This window comes from Hypanus sabinus, chromosome 12 (genome assembly GCF_030144855.1).
Source record: "Hypanus sabinus isolate sHypSab1 chromosome 12, sHypSab1.hap1, whole genome shotgun sequence".
Taxonomy (NCBI): Eukaryota; Metazoa; Chordata; class Chondrichthyes; order Myliobatiformes; family Dasyatidae; genus Hypanus; species Hypanus sabinus.
Genome location: NC_082717.1, coordinates 42,343,808 through 42,366,223, shown reverse-complemented (window position 1 = coordinate 42,366,223; position 22,416 = coordinate 42,343,808). Strand labels below are relative to the sequence as shown.

At 38.2% G+C, this 22,416-nt stretch overlaps 1 protein-coding gene across 1 annotated transcript in view; it reads left to right on the top strand.

Moving 5' to 3' along the window:
• The first annotated feature begins 629 nt into the window (after nt 1–629).
• rrp15 (ribosomal RNA processing 15 homolog) overlaps nt 630–22,416 on the top strand; it is a 35,265-nt gene continuing 13,478 nt past the window's right edge. Inside the window, exons 1-4 of the mRNA XM_059985831.1 lie at nt 630–734; nt 5,189–5,433; nt 8,040–8,137; nt 11,851–12,052. Of these exons, the coding sequence (XP_059841814.1) occupies nt 680–734; nt 5,189–5,433; nt 8,040–8,137; nt 11,851–12,052 (600 nt within the window). The 5' untranslated portion in view covers nt 630–679. The remainder of the gene's footprint in view (nt 735–5,188; nt 5,434–8,039; nt 8,138–11,850; nt 12,053–22,416) is intronic.

The following is a 22,416-nucleotide window of genomic DNA, read 5'->3' as shown; positions in this document are numbered from 1 at the left end:
ACGTGACATCACGTTAAATTTGTGGCTTGAAATAAAACTGGGTTAAATTCTTAGCAGGTTTTAATAAATCCTTTCTTTTAAAGATCAACCTTGTGCCCACTTAAGTAAAGTACCCTTTGGTGCAGGTTAATGTGAACGAAAGAATCGAAGTGGAATTGTTGGACACACGTGGGCGAACGCTGCATGGAGTATAAGGGGAGAAGCGCGGATGTGAGTGCAGTGACTTCCTTTCTCAGCTGCACGGAACCGCAGGAGAACGGCTTCGCTTTGTGGCTTTATTGCCCCTATCCCGCTCCACTCACAAATATAAGCCGACAACACTTGAGAACTAAAGCAATCTGATAAACACAAGACGGCCACCTGCACCTGAATTTTCTAAAGCCACCAAGTTACGTACGCTAAACTGTTGTTCTGAGGAAGAACAGTTAAAATTAACAATTGGGCCAATCACAAAAAGATTCGTTTCAATGTTCATTAGCAATCCTGCTCGCAAATATGAAGATCGCTGCAGACGCAAAAACTGGGCTAAAACGTTCGGTTTTTTGGCGAATTGTGAATGCACGCAGTTCTGCTAATGTAAAAGTACAGTGTCAATTACGGGTGCTTAATGTTCCCGGAACCATCGATTCCAGCTTTTAACTGGGGGAACTTTTAAAGCCGCCCTCCGTTTCCTGTCAAGATGGCGGCGCAGGGGACGGTAGCTTCGCGTGGGAAAGTCGGAGATGAATTCAGTGGTAAATGGACGGGGCATTGGTGGGGAGAGTAACCGTGGATCTCGGTGAGAGGACGGAGAGAAGGAAAACGAGCCAGGGAGTGAACAGCTCGGGGGCTAGGAGTTAATTTGATCTGAAGCCTCGTTTCCTCAATTCAGATGTCTCCGATCATTTACTTAAAACCTTTCACCATGCTTTCTTTCTGTACTTAGGGTTAGCAACCCCCTGTTGTAGACGCATTCCGGCTTTTCTCTACATTAATTTTCTACTTTTTGTAACGTTGACAGTTTTCTCCTCTTTTTATGTCTATAATAGACATTGATATACTCCCGAGTTTCCCGGATTCGAAGTGATCTCTTTTCTGTTTTGCCGATTTGCCTGCATGGAATCTGTCCCCCACATGTTGTGTGATACGCCTTGTTAGCGTTAGTCAGTTTCTATACGTGCTACTAGATTCCATTTTCATTCCTTTAAACATTGCTACCAACTAGTCATGTGATTCAAAATCCAACTTAATGCTCAAATTGAGAATAAATCTTACCGTTTTTACCAACACTTTCTTACAAGTTCTTCAGTCTCCCGACTACTTTCTTAAATTAAGAATCAGATTCAGTTTATTACTACTAACAGACATTGTGAAATTTGGTTGTTTTGACGCAGCAGTGCAGCAAGACAAACATTACTGTAAGCTACAGTAAAAAATGAAATAAATACTGCAAGAGAGGAATAGTTGAAGCAGTGTTCATGAGTTCATGGATCACTGAGAAATGTGATGGTGGAGGGGAAGAAGCTGTTCCTAAAACATTGAGTATGCATCTTCAAGCTCATGTGCCTCCTCCCTCATGGTAGTGATGAGAAGTGAGCATGTCCTGGGTGGTGAGGGTTCTTAATGATTGATGTCAACCTTCAACTACTTACTTTTGAAAATATCTGTGGTGGTGGGGATCTTTTGCATTGGAACCTCTACAACGGGCCTTGATGCTCTCTAGGGTATATCTGCAGAAATTTACTAGAGTCTTTGATAATACCTGTATACCAAATCTCTTCAAAACTTCTAATGAGCTATAGCTGTTGGTGTGCCTTCTTCATGATTGCATTGATATTTTGGGCAATATGTGGAAAAATATGGTCAATGGAAGTGTAATGTATGGTTGCATGCATCCTTCCTTGTTATACAAGACAAGAGTTTAATATCTTTTAATTTGTCTTTGATAGCCCATGTGATCCTTATTTGACTCACACATAAATTTTCCCTCAGTTCTGTACTTCTGTAGTTGAAAAATACAGCTGGATGTCTGAAACCTTTTAAAAAGGTGACTTGTAAATCGAAGAAGAAGGAGGGCAAGTGAAACAAAGTCAAAAGTAAAATTGGCTAGAACTGGCTGTTCCTATATAACTGCCTGTCCAGCACTCACCCTCTTGTGTGCTGCTAGCTGAGTAATGGGAACGTGAAAGCTATTTTCTCTAATTTGACTACAATTTCTGCTCCTTTGCAACTGATTACCTAGGTTGATATAGGTGGATTATATTTATTCCTGTTTATCACGCATGTTCTTGAACTTGCCTTTTAAGTGTAAAAAGAAGAATCGTAATACAGTAGCTGACACCTTTATGCAAGCTTTTCACGTGTCCAACAAAGCAGTCTTTTAATTCCTCCCTTACATTGACCTGCTCAACCAGAAACATTCATTTAGAAAATTTTTGACTTTAACTGAAATCTCTTTTATGCCTTTCCACATCATATATATGTTATCTGTTGTTTTTTGTGTCCTGTAGAATATTCAATTCCCTAAGACAAACCTTCTATGCTTTATTACCATCTACCATTTATCAGTTATCTCTGTTACACACTGGAGTTCTCTGTCTTGCATATACAATGGTGGTGGTGGCATATCTAATTGCCATCTGATATTGCAGCTATAAAACTCCTGTCAGAAAATTTCTTGTTTGATATTAGTTTTACTTCAACGGATTGTGAATCTCGTGGCATATGTCCATGGGATACTTTATAAGTGAAAGTAGTCATAATCATTGTGATAGCTTCAGATCTGTCATTTTGCCTAAAAGAAAAAACCCCATGTTATAGTGACAAAACATTCATGAAAGCACATTGTCCCACAATAAAAAGGCTGCAGAAAGTTGTTTGGGATTGAAAGAAGCTTTGATTTTATGCTCTGAAGGCTTTCTTTGGTGTCCTTTGTATTGTTGGGCAGGTCCAAAAGAAAACCTTGCAAGAGACTTAACCAAGAAATGCAAAGGGAGCTAGCATCAGAAGTTCTGTTTCCTTTAAAAAAAAACGTGACTGTGGGTTGATTACTGTGGCTACCTGGCTTCTGTGATCTTGTTGATGCAGGAGTTTACAGTGTGTAGTTAAAGGTTTATTGCGTATTGACAATAAACAACGAATAAATAATTAACTTTGATTGTTAAAACAAACTGATAGCCTGTTTCTGGGGTTTGTATGTAAAAGATTCAGTTAGTCAGTGAATAAGGTAGCAAGGGCTCTTTGGCTCAAGTTCTCCATGGAGATCAAGGTACCTATTTTATTGGACTGCATTTTTCTACATTTGGCCCATGTTCCTCGAAACCTTTCCTATCCATTTACTGTCCAAGTGTCTTTAATTGTTGTTATTGACCGGCCTCAGCCATTTCCACTGGTGCCTTGTTCCATATTCATACTGTCCTTTACATGAAGAAGTGTCCCTCAGGTCTGTTTCAAATTGTTCCCCTCTCATCTTAAACCCATACCATCTAGATTTTTTTGAAATTCCTTTTTCCTGAGAAAAGACTAGGTGGAGTCTTTGTATTTTCTAGTCCATAAGACACAGGGCCAGAATTAGGCCATTCAGTCTATCAAGTCTGCTCCACCATTCCATCATGGTTGTTTTATTATACCGCTCAACCCCATTCTCTTGTCTTCTCACCCATGCTAGTCAAGAACCTACCAACCTCTGCCTTTCCTATCATTTTATACACCTCTAATAAGGCCACCCCCTTCTCTCTTGCGTTCCAATGAGAAAAGTCCTATCAGTTCCAAGCTCAGGCCATCGAGTCCTGGTTATGTTCTCGTAAGTCTTTGCATTCATTCCAGCTTCATGGTGCCCTTCCTAAAATGGTAACCAAAATTGTACACAATACTTTAGGAAATGCCTCACCAACCTCTAACACAATTGCAACATAATCTGCCAACTCTTTCACTCACCCTGACTGGCAAGGCCAGTGTGCCAAATGATTTTTGCATCACACTCTCTGCCTGTGAAGTCACTTTCAGAGAATGAAATACTTGTAGTCCTAGGTTCCTGTGTTTGCAATATTCCTCAGGACTTTTCTGTTCAGTATGAAAAATCTGCCTTAGTTTGACTTTCCAAAATGCTGGACTGAATGGCTTTTGCCTTACTATCCAGACTCTCATTGTAATTTTGTTAGCCTCCTTCACTGTCGACAATACCAGCTATTTTAGCGTCATTTGCAAATCATCTATGTAAATGAGGAACAACACCAATTCCTATGGCACTCGACTAGTCAAAGGTATTCAGTCCAAAAGCAACCTTTTTACCATCAAGCTAATTGTGTATCTACAAGAGAGCACTCCCCAGAGTGCTCCTATGCTACCCTGACTACCCTGCCCTGTCATGCAGGATCTTGTCAAAGTCTGCTTTGCAGAGGAATGCAAATCTAATGCCAAGTGCCTCTTTTATCCGTACCTTTGTCTTTGCTAAATTTTCCCAGTATGTTTATTATGATGAGTAATCAATTGAGCAGCACCTTTGAATTGTCTCTGAAAATCTAACGAAAAATGTCTCGGGTTTGCAAAAGTTCTGTTCAGTGTTACTATTTTACTCTTTGCACTTTCAAAATTACACACTAAATTCTGAGAGTTTGATTATACACACACTGGTATTGTATATCATTTAATTTGTGTATCTAATAGTTGATCAAAGTTTTCAAACTGTCAAGATTAACTGATAGATGGATGGAGAGAAGTGTTTTGCTAACAAGATGGTTTATGCAAGGAAGCATTGTCCAAGAAGAAGAGCTGGAAATTATGGGTCTACTTTTATTTTCAAATAGTGGGGAAAACATTGGACATACTTCTGTGTCCTTTAATTATTGCCACTGTAGATCATTTGTTAAAAAGTTTCAACTTTGAAATTGTTTAACACGATCAGGTTTAAAAGTAGGTGACAAACATAGGAGGTATACATAGAGGTAGGTTTCACCTTCACATGCTGTGTTTCTGTTTTGTCCCAATGTCAGGAAAAAAATTACCTTTAAAAATACAAGCATCCTTCGTGATGAACTAGTATCTTCGACAATTCTTTAATACATATGAGCCTGAATTTTATTTGTGGTTGTTGGCTGTTGCAAGTAGATGCTGAATCTCACTTTAACACTAGATGTCAGCACAGGATCAAATGAAAACTGGAATGAGAAATCGCCCTTTATTTTCAGTGAAACCTACCTGTTTCTTTTAGATTCCGATGGAGATCTTTCAAATGACCACTTCTCTTCAGAGGAAGATGAGAGAAATTGTGACCCACTGGCTGAACCTGGAGAGGAATCAACAGCTTCGAATCCCAATGCTGGCTGGGCAGATGCAATGAGCAGGATTCTAAATAAGAACTTACCTGGTGACAAACCAATAATACTTGCCAAAAATAAGGAGAAAAAGAAAGAAAGGGAGAAACGGAAACAAGAGCTGTCAGAATGGATGAAAAAGGTATTGCACTGAGCTCTTGAGTTGAAGCAATTATTTTTTTCATAGGTCCAAAGAAATTGAATGGAAAATGAATACACAACTCTGTTCTTCACTTGGCTCCTATTCATTACATCACTCTTGCAATGTTGAATCGAGGAGGCAAATTAGAGTGGCATCCAAAGAATTAAAAATAATGGGCTTCTCATTTATAGATGCAAATGCATGTACTGTATAGTATGAGATATGGTGCAAGTAATAAATATATTAGTCTGTGATCCCGTTGAAGCTGAAGTAGGGTTTACAATTCATTTGTGTTCTATAGTCAGGAGAAATGAAGAAGGGAAGGTGGTTGAATTGACCAGTGTTTATAAAAACAAGATTTATTAGGCCTAATGTTTTCTGCAAGCTCATTTCACTTGAGAAGAATTGACTTTTCATGACTAGCAAATTTGGTTGACTTTTCTGAACAAATAACACTGCATCATTAGTATTAGATGCTTATAATGCATAGTGTGTTTTAAGATACTTTCCAAACAAGTAAGGGCTTCATAGATTCCTTCAGACAACTTTAAAGGCTGCATACAACTTTCAATCCCTGGTCCCAGCCACTTTGTTTTCACCATGAAATCTGCATCTAGTTCCTGTAGGTCTTCATTGTAATCAGTTCCCATTCACCAGTCTTAAGTTTGGCAGAACTGGTGCTTGCCCTCAACAACTTTTGGCTCCACCCTTTTTCTTCAGATCATGGGCAGGTGCATGGGGCCCAGTTATACACACTATGTAGAGCAATCCATGTTCCAAACCTACATCTCTCTCTGCTACATTGACAACTGCATTAATGCTGTTTCCTGCACCTAATCATAGCTCATCAATTTCATCAGCCTTGTTATCAACTTTTACCCCACCACTTTGCTGAAACCTGAATAGATTGTGGAATTACTTTGTTGTGAACCTTTGCTGAGTGGGATCTCACAGTGGCTAGCCATTTTAATTCCCAATTCCCACACCAATAGGACTTACTGCAGCGTCCTGTATGGCTAAAATGAGATTAAATGCAGATTAGAGGAATGTCACCTTGTATTTTACCTTAGTATTCTCAAACACGATGGATTGTACATTGATTTTTCTGATTTTGATAACTACCCCCCATCTGTTTCCCCACTTCCACTTTTTTCATTTATCCCAGAGGCTCTATCGCCCTTTCCCTTCCTCTTTCTTCCGTCTCTATCTGCCCATTGTCCTCTCCTGTCAGATTCCATCTTCTTCAGCACGTCGTCACTTCCAGCTATCACCTTCCAGCTTCTTAGTTTATTTCCACAAACCCTCTCCCCAGATCCACCTATCACCTGCCAGCTCTTGCTCATTCCCTTCCCAACCTTCATCTACTATCTATTCCCTCCCCCCTTTCTTTCCAGTCCCAGTGAAGGGTCTTGACCCAAAATGTCAACTGTCCATTTCCCTCCATAGGTGCCGCCTGATCTGCTTATTTCTATAAGTGTTTTGTGTGCTGTTCTAGGTCCCTAAATCATCAGGGTTATATTGCTGTATCTGCTAACTTTTCATTGTTCCTCATGGATAAAAGAGAATGTGTTCACAGTCAAAGTGTAGTAGACACTGGGAATTTTGTCAAATGCTTAACTCCACGTGAAGTGAAATGAAACAGCAAGTAAGAAATTGAAGGAGACCTTTTGGTAATGGACCATCCTGTAAATGTTATGATAAAATCTTAGAGGATACTATATGAACTGTTGGTGTACATGAGTGAGCCATACTTAAAACAGTAAACGGAACAAAGTGTTTCCTGTAGACTAATGTGGAATTGCAAGCATTTGTTTTGGCCACTGTTTCAGCTAGGAGGGTCATGTTAGTAAAGCTTGCAATACATCAGGAGGCAACAACGTCATTAAATTCAGGGAGTGAATTTCAAAGAGTTTGTCACCAAACTCCCAATATTGGATTGCTGCCAGTAATTCTGGACCAGCCCTCAAGTGTTAATTGTGCTTATTAGTAAATTATATTAAATTTACAAACACTTTAATAACTCTGAAATTTGAATTTGACAGGATGTTTTTTGAAAGTCCTGGTTCTGAGGAGCATGAGTTGACATACCACTTCAAGCCTCTGGAATCGAATCTGACAGGAGTCAAGTTTTTGTTTCCTTGATTACACAGGCTCCATCTGAAATGCATTTGCCTGTCTGTGCTGCATTTCCTGATGGAAGTGGGCCTACCACATGCATTTCCAATTTCATTAAATGGATCTTGAAAAGACAGGTGTCGGATAAGGAAACCTTACATTTAGCAGAAAAGCATATTGTTAGAATTTGTTCTACTTCCATCCTGAGCTCGACTTGATGTGGAGTTAAATGAAGCAGACATCAAATGAGGGGAAACGTCTAACTGATAATAACATTCATTTAGTCCAGAAATATACCAATAACAGCCATGTGTTCAACAAATTTCCATATTTACAAATAACTAGTAACTGTTTGGCTGAAAGTTTAGTTTTGCTGGATAGTGTCATTAGTGTTCAATAAACAACTGGAATATTCAATATAGTATTTCATTCATTAAAAATCTTTGAAGTTAAGATTATGCAGCATGTTCTTAAATGAGTTTTTTTGGCAGCTGGATGAAAGGAAAGAATGGGAGCAGATGTGCAGAGTGAAACCTGATCTAGTTCGAGACCGGGAGATTGAGAGAAACTTGCAGAGGATAGCCACTAAGTAAGTATTCCTTTGTTCGGCTTGAAGTAATTCTCTAGTGGTAAGAAATTTTAATTTCTGATATATATTGCAAAATCACTATTTTGTCTAAGGACTTGAAGATGCGTACATAAGTTGGTGTCTTATGACAGGAGAAACAGGATGCTTAATATGTTCTTAAGATGGCACTGATGATTCACTGCAATGACTTGCTGGCAGTAGAAACAAGTATTAATTACTTTATTCATCATACTTGAAAAGGATCACTTTCTATAACTTCCCTCTTTTAGTCGAGCTGTTGAACCACCTGTATGACCTGGAATTTTGGTGGTGTGAACCGAAGTGTTGAATGTGCAGGGTGGTTATGGTGAGGAAGCAGGGCCCGGGCCTGAGTGGGAGGAACAAGTCAAGGTTTGACTGATGTAAGCGACGGGATGAATCGGAAAGGTCAGTACCCAGGCCTAAGAACATATTAAAATGGCAGGGCCTGTGTGCAACAGAGAGGAGGACCTGAGATTTGGCCCATTTAAGTGTGGGCCTGATTGAAAAGGTCAGGGTGAAACAGCTGGATGCAAGGAACAGGCCACTGTTCCATGGAGTTTACACGTCTCTGTACTGAACCGAGGCTGTGGCCTGCATTTAATGGGCTTGTGGATTGGCTGCAGTAATAACTGGCTTCTTGGCTATGGATTCACTTTTGTGAATTTCAGTTCTGAAATGTAATTTGCTAACTTTTATTGTTTGTACTGTTTTTTTTGCACATTGGGTTGCGGCACTGGGAATGGGTTCTATTGGGTTTCATTGTTTTGCGACAGTCTGTAAGGAGCCGAATTACGATGTCATATAAAGAGTACATACTTTGATAATGTACTTTGAACTTTGAAATTGTGATGTGTTTAGAAGACCTGTTTGAAATATCTTTTTATTGGTTTATATTATGTAATACAACTTTTTCTCATTAAAGCAAGGGGTCAGTTCTGTGAACTAAACTTTGCCCACCCATCAACAATTTTTTTTTTGGCTACACAGTCTGAAGGCAGATACTTAAGCCTTCATTTTTCTCATTCCAGCTCCCTTTATTTCGAAGGACAATTATTTATATGTTACTTTAATATAATTAAAATATTTTAAGGCATTTCACATGAGCACAATCAAACACAGAAGTATAAGGTAAAACATTCAAGACCTTGGCAAAAAAGTTTTAAGGAGCATTTTAAATGGAGAACGAGAGGGAGAATATGCAGAGAGGGGATTTAGGAGGCTAAAGCTTCAGCAGGTGAAAGCATGAGCTAACAAAGGTAGAACACTTAGAGTCACAATTTTGTAAGAGCATATTTGAAGGAACGCAGAAACAGGAGGACGGGTGAAAGGAAATAAAATTGAGTTTTACTCAATAAGGTGGATGAGAAATAAGATTTACTAGAACTAGGGGACATAACCTCAAGATTCAGGGGAAATGAGGAGGAACTGCTTTTCCCAGAGAGTGGCAAATCTGTGGAATTCTCTGCGCAATGAAACAATGGAGGCTTCCTCAGTAAATATATTTAAGACAAGGTTGGATAGATGTTTGCATAGTAGGAGAATTAAGGATTATGGGGAAAAGGCAGGTTGGCCATCATCTTATTGAATGGTGGAGCAGGCTCAACAGGCCAGATGGCCAACCCCTGCTCCTATTTCTTATGTTCTTATGAGTTTTGAAGACATGCAAATTTGAAAATTGAAATATTGCTTAATTGGAAGCTTATGCATTTCATCAAGCAGTGGGGAGATGATTGACAAGACTTCATTCAACGTGGTTGACAATTTTTGGATGATCTCTTATCATGACGGATAAGAGGGACATCAGTTGGAGGGATGGAAAGTCATGTCACATTTTGGCAACAAATGAACAAAGGGGCTAAGTTGGGTAATGTTACAACTGTCTTAGCAAGAGTGCTTTGCTTGGATCAAATATATCAAAACTAGGAATTGACTGATTCTGACTTAAACAGTTGCTATGAAGAGGAATGCCGGCTGGTGGCATAGTGGCATCAGCGCTGGACTTTGGGGCGAGAGGACTCGAGTTCAAATCCGGCTGGCTCCCTTGCACACTCTCCATCTGTGCCTGGGTTGAGTGTCAAGCTAGCAACTCGACCTCGTAAAAAAAAAACCTGGAGAGGAATGGGCTCCGTCAGGTTTCAGTTGCCCAAGACACGCCACAATCACACCAAAAAAAAAGATCGGTGCAAAAAGCTTGTCATGACGATGCCCTGACAACTCCACCAGGAGTTAGTGTGCACGTATATACACACACACACACACACACACACACACACCCCCCCCCCCCCCAGAGAACTGGTGACTAGAAAGGACTTGAGGTAGTGTTCTGAATTAAGTTCTTCCCTTCACCTGCTGTTTATGTTTCTGTGTTGAAATAACAGATCTTTAAACAAGTCTAAGGATATAATTTTTGAGGATCAGTGGAGAAGGTTTTGCACATTCAGTTATTCAGAAAAAACCTTCAGTCTTTTGGTAGACTTTGATGCCTTCCTCAGCAAATTTTTATTTCAAAGGAGAGAAATAAATCGCCATTGTGTTAATGAGCAGATTAATCAGGAAGTGCCTTAATCCGTGGCCAACAAATATCTCACTTTGCTGCTCTGTGCTCAGTCTGAAAGTCTAGGTTTTGATGTTCTTGGGTCTCAGCCCTTACATGATTTTCCTAGTGAGTACAAACGAATAACCTGCTCTGGATGATATTTCACTGTTTCTTCTCAAGAATAGGGGAAAAAGTAAATACTGGACTTGGAGTACTCTAGATTCCCTTTTTTCTGAGAAAGCCAAAGGGTGAATAATTAATGTTTCTCTCAGAGTAGAGAAGTCTAAAACCAAAGGCATAGGTTTAAGATAATAGAGAAAGATTTAAAGGAAGCCTGTGGGGCAACTTTTTCCACACGGGGTGGTGAATATATGGAATAAGCTATTAGGGGTACAATTCAAACATTTAAAAGACAGGTATATGGATAGGAAATACTTCGAAGGTTGCAATTTTAACCAGGCAATTAGCACTAACACAAGTAGACAACTTGGTCGGCATACCAATGCAACACTTTTGAATTTTTCACTATAGTCTATTTATTTTAATCTGTTTGTGGTGGAAATTCATTTAACATGGTAGAAGCTCATTTAACAGTTGCATTAAACAATTACATTAATAGACATTGAAATCTTGCATTTCCTTCAGTAGTTTGAACAAGGACCTACATTGTGTTTGAGGTTCAAGTACATTGCTGTGAAGTTGAGATAAATGTAGATTTTTAAGGCATATATAAAGCCTTCTGAAATTGGTATGGATTTTGCATTTAGCTTGAAAATGGTTATATTATGCAAAGCAATCTGGAATTTCTTTTACGTTGTAAATTTTGCTATTTCGACTGATTTTTAAAAATAATTTCATGAAAATATTTTTCTACTTTATTGTATTGTTATCCAAGACAGCTAAAAGAAATGGAAAACACAGTTAAGTTTATAGCTTATCAAGTTGGCAAATCAATGATGAAATTATTGCAAATTACAGTTTAGAACAGGCAGAGAATTAAATACGGTACTGTGGTGACCCACTTCCCAGCGCACTCGAACCAGTACAGTACTTCAATTTTTCAGTACAACTGAGAATAAAGCAATTGGCTGGAAACTAGGCAAATATTTGCCATCTGTATGGATGAAGATGACTGACCTGTTTGTTTAAATTACAGGGGTGTTGTGCAGCTGTTTAATGCTGTGCGAAAGCATCAAACTGTTGTGGATGAAAAAGTTAAAGAAGTGGGTGGGTCTGAACGAAAACGTGCCAAATTGATGTCAACTGTCTCAAAGAAAGATTTTATCAATGTGCTTCGTGGATCATCACAAACTGCGCAGCAAGACTCAGCAGAAAAGACACCTAACAGTGAGAAACAGGTGTGAATTTTCTTATGATATCGAGTTAATTACTCTTGACTTTAAATTATTAAATAATTATTCTAATAATAATTATTCTTGTGGAAATAAGCAACATTTTTTATAACGATAATCAATTCTTTCATGACCTAATCATTGTAATATGGGGATTCAATTAACTTTAAACTAACTAGAGTACTGTGATCTTTAATTGGTAAATAACAACAGTTTCCTGTGGTTATTGGAGAAATATTTGCCTTGTTGAAACTGTACTCTCGTACTGGTTCATCTAACAGCGAGGAGGAGTATGGGTAAAGTTAACGTTAGTTTTACTGCAGTTTTAAGTAGGAATAGGTCCATTAAACACCTTTAGTAAAGGATGTAACTGTGCAAATGAGCTACGTAAGCTTTACTTCTCTCCGAGCACTATTATAAACTTGTAGCAATTTTAAGAGATGTTTTCAAAAATATCTAAGTGTGTAGTTGAGTAAGCAATGCAAATGCATTGTTAGCATTCATTTTGAAAGCATTAAAATATAAAAGCAAGGATGTCATGCTGTGGATTTATAAGGCATTTGGAGTTTTGTGAGCAGTTCCCCACATTTATGAAAGGGTGTGCTGGACCAGAGGAGGTTCATGAGAATGAAAGAATTAAAAGTATGAGAAGCATTTGATGGCTCTGGACTCTACTCACTGGAGTTTAGAGGAATTTGGGAGCGATTTCATTGAAACCTACTGAATATTGAAAGGCTTAGATAGATACGGAGAGGCTGTTGCTGTTTCTAATTGTGTGTGAGTCTAGGATCAGTGGACACTGGCTCAGAATAGAGAATGTGGAATTTCTTTAGCCACGGGATGGCGAATTTATGGAACTCATTGCCACAAATGGCTGTAGATGTCAAGTCATTAAGTACTGTATATTTAACGTGGATGTTGATAGACCCATGAATAGTAAGGATGTTTGTGGGGCTAAAAGGGAAAATAAATCAGCAATGACCAAATAGCAAAGCAGGCTCAATGGGCTGAATGGGCAAATTGTTCTCCTATGTTTTATGGTCTTGTGTGCTAATAGACAATCTGTGCATTGCAGTTTGATAGCTGCTTGGGGCTACGTTACACCTGCTCTGTAATTGTGAGCCCATCTCTTTGCTTCAATACAAATTAGATAGTGGTATCTGGCGTCTGAATGATAGTGCCACTTTTATGCAGATTCTTTGGAAAGCTGCCTTTATGATCATGCTTGTAATGTATCTGAATTAATCCAAAAATGATACCTGTGGGATTTATTTCCATTGTGATGCATAACAGTGGAATTTGATGTTTTACAATAACTGGCATGTATACTGCTGAAATTTAAGCATTTTCTAATAGGGGGAAAATAGCATGTTGTTGGTGTAACCCGTCAGGCAAAGTCAAGGTGCTGTGGGGAGAAGAAAATTCGTACCTTTGGGACATGAAACAAACGGTAGTCAAATGTTGTGTAGTATCAGATAGATTAACAGTGATATCTTCTCTGTTGTCTTCTCTCTTAAATCCACTAAGTCCTCACCATCTTTATCAATTACTGTGGTAAAATTAGCAATGGGGTTCTGAAGAGGGGGGGGGGGACATATAATGGGGGACCCAGAGAGTGGCAAGTTCCCAGAATACACTGCCTGATAGAGTGGCGGTAGCAGAGTTGTTGACAGCCTTTAAGAAGTATTGAACCAAGTACTTAAATTGTCTAGACTTAAAAGGTTATGGGCCAGGTGTTGGAAGCTAGGATTAATGTTGATTGGTGTTCTCTGTTTAGATTAGACTTACAGGGCTGTACAACTCTGTGACTATGCAATATTATGTGGCTATTTTCTAATTCATAACTTGCATTTGTTTGCACTTGAAGAGATGTAGACAGATAGCAGGCCGCAACACAGTAGCGAGATCACCTTTTAGGCTGACTCATGAACACTGCCTTCATCTATCTGGTGAACGTGATCAATCCACTGCAGATATTCTTGGCTGAGCAATGAAGGTGTGTGAAATGCAACTGAAGCTGCACTTGTGGCTGTTAAGCCTTTTGTCGTATCTTGTATTTGTTGCCCAGTCCTTTCTGCTGTAGGGGATGTCGCAAAGGCTTCATTGAGTTTAAATTTTTTTTGTGTTCTCCTTCAAGTTGCTGTGTACCATGCTGTCTGGCTCAAGCTGGACAGAAATAGTGCAGCTGTTGCAGTGTGTGATTTGTGCATTGAATGGCATATGCCATTGATTGCAGGGCTGTAGTGTGTGCGGCTGCAATAACACATTGTCAACACTACTTGAGAGAGTGGCAGCATGCTGAGGCACGTCATTCATTTTCATATTGCTGATTAAATCTGAATTTTTCACGTGTTGAAGTGTCTCTCCATGTGCTGTTGGAGATACTATTCAGTTTGGGATTGTTACTAGGGAGCCGATCCATGATGACAGCCTGGCAGACTCTTATCTTGGCTCACAGGCAGGCAAAAACAGTCTTTCAGTGGTTCTGATGGGATGTGAGCTCTAGGCATATGACATCATTAGAAGAAATTGTAAATCCACTGTCCTGTTTGATCCTGCTGTAAACCTTGAAGAATTTTGTTTCTCTATTAGTATGTTCTTTCCTACATGTTGATTAGAGGTATAGACCAAGACCACAATGAGCAGCATTAGTGGCAGTCTGTTTTATTGCTATAATCTGACACGTTGAATACCTTGGTGATGTATGTGAGGTGCTTCGGCATTTACCAAGTGAAGATCATTTTCACGATCAAAAAAACTGCAGATAATGGGAATCTAAAATGATGGAAATGCTCAGCAGATCAGGCTACAGCTGTGAAAAGAGCAAACATTTCAGAATGGATCTAACAAAGGATCTTTGACCTGAAGTGCTAGCTCTGTTCCTCTTACCACAGGTGTGTCCTGACTTGCTGAGATAATTTTGATTGTGGATCTCTGTTGTAAAATCAGATTCTGGGTATATGTGATCCGCTTAGATTTACAGTGTGGCCAGGACAACACAAGGAAATAATTTTCTATTAGTACTCAGCAGAAAATAAAGGATTCACAGTTGTATAAAAACAAAGGTCAAAATTATTTTAACACGTGGTTCTTGTATACATCTCACTGATCTTGCAGCATAATCTCTATTTGCTAATGCGTCAGAAAGAAGTTTGAGCAGGGGTTGCTTAAAATTTATACTTCATTCTATTATTTCCTCCAACTCTAACCCTGTTAGATTCAGGCTTTCAAGCAGCTTATTGTGTTAACTTGCCTATTCCCTCGGGCAACATGTTTGCTCAAACATTGAGTTGTGCAGGTTCCAGGAGCACTTAGTTATAATTTGTCAAGCCTGGTAGTCTGTGTGTGTTTGAGCTGTAGTGTGATGTGAATTGCTGAAGCTTGCAGTCAATGTTTCTAACAGGAATAGAATATCTTTTAGAAACCTAAAATTCAAATTTGAGCTGAGATACAACATTTTTATTTGGTATAGCGCTATATAGTGCCCAATAAAGCTAAGGGTGAAAATGCAGCATTCGGACTCTTTGTCTCCATAGGAGACGATTGAGAACAGGAAAAATGGTCTAATTATTGCCACTGATTGCAAAACTATGCACCAGCCAGGACAATGTTAGCTCGGAGTAGTACACTATGAAAATGGGCCCATCGTCAGGGATAACATTCATATCCTACTTTATTCTCCTATATTTCCATCTACTTGTTAAGATTCTATAACTCATCTACATACTGCGGACATAAAATAATAGAAAAGCAATATAGGTCCTGTCCAGAATATGAATGTCCATTTATGTACAGCGTGTACATACAAACAAGTGTTTCGAAGACCAACAGAATTGATTTTCCAACTGCTGCAGGGGTGTAGGTGACTGTTCTTGATGTTAGCTGGAATTTTTCCAAAGAATACCTCTGAGTTTAACATATTGATGCCGATTGTGCAAATCCTGTCTTGAAACACATCATCCCTTTTAAATCCATCGATAGCATTTAAATTCTCATATGCAATAAAATCTTTTAAAATAATATCATTATTAGCCTGAGACAGACTATATTTGTTAATGGCAAAATGAGGTTTTACAATTCTTGTCCACGTTATTCCAATTGGACAGTCCACTGCTATGGGAATCCTCTGCCATGCGGGAACTTGGTGACTATATTTCTAATTTGGAAGCAATAAGCAAGAGGGGAGCAATAATTACAATTATTTTGGCTGCCAATTTGTTTTGTTGCTAAACTGAGTATTAGTAATAATTGAGTCGGATGTGGCAGAAATGGGTCATTCACAATGGTGCCTTCTTTTTGTAATCTTCCGTTTTTACGGTAACTTTTAGAGGTATGTGCTACTAGCAGTCTAACTTGGGTAATAGGAAATCTGGGACCTTGGTGAAATTGGGACTGACAAGTAATCACCGAGAATGAAACAGAAGTAACTGAGAATGTGTAAATCTACAAAAGCCTTAACTCCTACATCAGTAGGCTCAAGAAGTGACTTCTCTTCAACCATTCAGTTCTTAAACTAACTGCACTTAGCCTTATTCACTACAGCACTATGACACTCGGTACTGGACTGTTTTTTTTGTTCCAATTTGGTTCTTTTATAATTTGTTTCTCTTGTGAACACTTTTATGTGATATTAATTGACTGTGGTGCTGCTGCAAGCATATTTTTCATTACATCTATGCATACATGTACTTGTATGTATGACAAGCTCGACTTTGACCTTGGAATAGAGCCAAGTATGTTGAAGTGAAAGTGGAATGGGATCTTTGAAATGGCATTTTTGGGGGATGGTGGAACTGGAGGTGAAGAGGAAAAAGACAAAAGCAGATGATCTGAAAAACTGAAAATACAGTGGTTTCCTGTCAATTTGGACACACCAGAACCAGTACATTGTTGTGCCAATTAGCCAAAGTTTCATGGAGATCGTTAAGGTATCTAGCGATTGACTATATTGTAAAATCATAGGGCAAAAGAATTTAGCATATTTGACCAATTGTGCGTGTGCTTGTTTCTTGAAATACCTCTCCATTTAATCCCCTTTCCCTGTCTTTGTTACAATTCATTCTATCATTATCAGCATCTTCTATTTTTTACTAAATAAGCTCCTACAACCGACTGTATACTCTGGATCCAAAGAAATGAGACAGAATTATTCAACATACTTCCTTGGTGGATTAGAGGTTTATTGACATTGCATTAACAATTAACACATTGTTATGAGAGTGCTTGTTTTGTTCATTAGTAGCCTTTACTCTTTGTGGTTTATTTAATAGACAATTAAAGTGAAATGAATAAGTTCTCAAAAATAACAGAGACGAAGAATAAGATGTTGCTACCCTTCAAGCGATTTGCAAAATAACATGTATCAATCAGCAAAATGTGGAGATTTACAATTTGAGGCACATTTATCAATTTTCCATTCTCGTTGGCTGATTGTTCTAATTAATGATGTGTGTGTCATGTTAAGAATGCTGTTTTTTTTCACCGGGATCTGGCTAAGTGTCTTAACAAAATAATACAAAAGCAAATTTAGAAGAAAACATTTAACTGTCATTTTAAATCTCTTGATGCTTTTCAATATTATTACACAGCTGGATCCAATGGGGAAATGTTAGTGGTAGGTGAGAACAATCTATTCATCATTTTAACTGTTAAATTCCAGATCTCAGTGAATGGATTGAAAACATCAATGTGTTCCCATAGTGGTTCCAAGGTCTGTTGACTTTGTAGGAACAATTAGCACTTTGTTACAAAGGTGCTTGTGTTCTTCATTACCAGTCTCCACTTTTCATGGCTTGTTTAATGGACAATAAATGGATAAAGTGCCTAAATATTCCAGCATGTGCTAATCTCCTTCTCAATAATTAGTGCATTGTTACTCAAAAGCAGCACTGTATTTGGGCAAAAGGTGGTGTCCGAGCCCAAGCTTTCCATTTTGTCAGAATTGACTGTTTGAGGGAGATGGAGAGACTTGAGCTGCAGTTTTATAGAAATCATTCATTGACATATGCTGCTCTTCTCTTTCAAGCTTGCATTTTGCTATAACTTCCTCTATTTAAGAACTTGCTGGAGATGCAAATTGACATCCATTAAACGCGGTAAAATGTGAAATCTGGTGTTAGTAGACTTAATGGAGAATGATGTTCTTACCTGTGAAATGATGGCTTTGAGCATGAGAAAACAGTATTACATATTTTCTTTAAAAATTAAAATGACTTTAACTTTTTAACTTTCTCACAGCTGTAAGAAGATGAAAGAAATGTTTAACTGATGTAGATGAAATGCATTGAACTTCACTCTCTTGATATACAGTTTTCAGGAAATTCAGATAGAATCTCTTCAGTACTAATGTCGATACTTTTTCTCCCGTTGCCCTTTTCTTCCCTTTTGGTTTTTTTTCTTCCCCAGCCTTCCCATCTCCCATACCATAACCTCTGAAGCTTTTGAAAATATTACAGTAATACAGGAAAATAGGAACAAGGCTAAGCCACCTAACCCTTCAAGCCCGCTTTGCCATGGCTGAACTGTCCCAGGTTTTAGCTCCTTCTGCGCCAATCTCCATTGTTCTCGGCCCTTGATTTTTTTTCAAAATTTATCTACCTCTAATTTTAAACACCTGATGTGCTAGCTTCCATAACTTTCTGAAGAAGACAATTGAAATGATTTCCTGTCTTTTGCAAAACTGGTTTTGCGTGACTAGTTCCTTGAAACTGTGCTCCTCATTTGAAACTCTCCAATTAGGAAGGCTTCTCAATATCTACCCAGTCAAGCTTTCTTAGGATCTTTAGAACATAGAACAATGCAGCCCAGGAGTAAGGTCAGTTGTAGAAGACATTACCCCAGGAGTTGACATACTTTTTTGAACCTAGACTGTGATTGTTTAAATGGTGTACTCAGTATTGACGAGAAGTTTGAATGTTATTAGTTTAGGCAGATTGTTTCTTTACTGTTACGACTTAGATGAAGATCAGACGACATTTTATGAGTAATTAATTTAGAAAATCGGGTAACTGCAAAGGATTCACAAACTTTTTCTTGCAACTGTATATAAGATCATTATCTTAGAAGCATAGAATGGACAGCCAGCACCTTTTCCCCAGCGTGATAATTGCCAATGTCAGAGATCATCTGCTTGAAGTAAATGGAGGGAGGTTTAGGGGAGATGTCAGAAGTGCTTTTCTGTTTTGTTTTTGCACAGAGTGGTAGGTACCTGGGACTATAAGACATTTAAAATATTCTTAAGCCATGGATGTAAGAAAAATGGAGGATTATGGGATGTGTTGGAGGGAAGTGTTTGCTTGATTATGGAGAAAGTTTATATAGAACTCAACATTATGGGTCGAAAGACCTACATTGTGCTGTATTGTTCTATGTATAAGAACACTTAGATTCCTCTGTACTTCACTCATTTGCAGTCTATTTCCACTTGCATTATAAATTTGCCTTTTCCTATTACTGAGTTGCATAACCTCTCACTTTGCTGCATTAAACACCATTTGCCAAGTTTTCCTAAACTCAATTTATCAAGTTGCAGATTCAACAAATTCTTTATTTCAGTTTGTTCTTCCATCTATTTTGCGTCAACAGACAAAATTGGTCACCCTGCTTTCTTCCCTTTCCTCTAGGTCATTAATATAAATCGTGAAATAATTGAGGGCTAAGAACTGTTTCCTGGAGTACTTCACTAGTTGTGTCATTCCAGCTCTGTGTGCAGTCTCTCATAGATGTTTTGTTCCTTATTAGTAAAGCTTTACTTGGCTAATTGCAGAGATGGAAATTTGCTTAATCTTATCCAGGTGAAATCCTACTACTGTTCTATGTGATGTTTGATACATCCTTACAAACAGTATGCAGAATTGAAAGTAACCCTCTCAGCATTTGCACTTGGACGGGGGCATGAATTAAGAAAAGCACCTTGTATTACTCTGCTTTAAGTCACACTGTAAGCCCATTTGGGATAAAAAGTTTGGATTGAAGTACCATTGATTCTGCATTTGTTTTAGTAAAGATCAGAACTTGGTGGTTCATTGTTAGCAATGTGACTAGTTGTCTGATGTGCATAATTAAAGCCACAAGGATTATTGAAGAGGCGGACCAAGAATAGATCAAGGAGTGGATCTTGTTTTTCCATTCAAACTAGATGAGACTAGTCACTGTAGAGGATATTTTTTGGGGGGGGGGGGTAGTTGAATAGGCTGAGCTCATATTTGTTAAGATTTCAAAAGATTAGGAGGGTCTTGATTGAAATGCATAGGATCCTGAGAGTGGATGTGAAACAATATTTCTTCATGTGCGAAAAATCTAGAATTAGGAGTTATTATGTGTATTTAAAGAAATAAGTAGCAGTCTCCTATTTAAGACTGATAAGGGAATTTTCTTGAAGAGCACTGAATATATAAATTATTGTAAGGCAGAGCTAAATGTTTTCTTGATAAGTATTGGACTAATGCAGATGGACAGGAATGTGGTATTGAAGCCTTGGTTGCAGTATGGTAGAGTTAGCTTGAGGGGCCAAGTAGTCTACTTCATTCCTGATTTGTACACTCGGTTAGGTTGGTTTAGATGTGTCATGGCACCATCATCTTGTGTTGATTCTATAATCCTTGATGATTCCCTTTCAAGGTTGCATGGTTGCACCTACATCCATCTGCACTTTTCTTCAGTTGTTAAAGATGTTAAGTGAAATCTAAATGCTAAAGAAATGACGATACTTTTCAGAACCGCTTCAAGCCAAATTGACGGCACTTGATATCAACCATAAAGGCTGTTCGCCCAGACCCCAGAATGATCTAAAGAGCTCTTAATTTGGTGTGGGCATAACTTTGAAATTTTTGTTTAGAATCAAGCATAATTCAAAGCCAGATTTGACAAAATCAGTATTTTAACATATTAACTATGTTAAGCACACACTTCTTCACATAGAAAATAATCTGACAGTGATTTGAATTAAAAAAAAATCTGCAACTGCTAGAAATCTAAAACAGAAACAGTCTTAAAAAAGCTGGAAATAACTCAGCAGTTTAGGCAACACTTGTGGTAAATGAAACAGTTAACATTTTGAGCCTAAGACCCTTGGACTGAAGTTTAGAAGCAGTGTAAATTAAGAGTGCTCTAATTTATGTTTGTCAGAAACTTCAGTTGCCTTCATAAATTACAGTTAATGAAATAATGTGGCTTTATAAACAAAGTGATGCAGTCAATTACTTTTAGATCATAAATTTTACAGTAAAGTCTTTTCCATTTTAAAGACCGGTAAGTTATTTTTGTACAATTTTATACAAAGTTGCCTTGGTTACTGATGATTGCACCAGATACTCATTTTTATACCAAGAGCAGAAAATTGTTCTAACAGCACTTTTTTTTCAGGTTTCAGACATTGTTTTGCTATGTCTCTCTCAATAAGTAGTAGGACAACTCAAGTAATTGTTTTATCTTAAGCAAAATGCCTGCAATGATTCACCAAAACTACCAGGCATAAAGGGACAACTACAATAGTGATAGAACTTCAAAAATACTCGGGTGCGTTGCTTGATTATGTCTTGGGATGTCTCATAACAATGCACTGTAATATGGATTCTATTTCTGTTTATTTTAATTTAGAAAGTTTAAATGATGAACTGGCCTAATTTGGACCACTTTTCTGGTATTGCAGCAATTTTTATAATTTAGTGTTTTTGTCATCTTTTTATGACTGGTTAAGAAAAATAAACTAAATCTCTATATATTTGCATGGAACATAGAAGCAAGAGTAAGCCACTATTTAATGAGGTCATGGTTAATTATTTACCCACCATGCTACATTCCTGCTCTTGTCACATATCCTTAATATCTGAAATGTATTGATCTCTGCCTTCAATAGGCATTCAATGGCCGATTGGTTAGGTGCTCCTGTACCCTGCTCATTAATGCAAATATCTAATCAGCCAATTGTCTGGCAGCAACTCACTGCATAAAAGCATGGAGAAATGTGATCTAAGTGATTTTGACTGTGGAATGATTATTGGTGTTAGATGGGGTGGTTTGAGTATCTCAGAACTGTTGATCTTCTGAGATTTTAGTGCACAACAGTCAGAGAATGGTGAGAAAAACAAAATAAAAACATCCAGTGAGCAGTAGTCCGTGGTCAAAAATGGTTTGCTAATGAGGGAGATCAGAGGAGTATGGCCTGAATGGTTCAAGCTGACGGGAAGGCGAGAGTAACTCAAATATGCATGTGTTACAACAGTGGTGTGCAGAAGAGCATCTCTGAACACACAAAACATTGAAGCTGGAAGTGGATGGGCTACAACAACAGAAGGGTTCCATTCTCGTTCCTAGTGAAATGGCCACCAAGTGTACTTGGTGAATAAACTTCTGAAGTCTTGTTGGGTAGA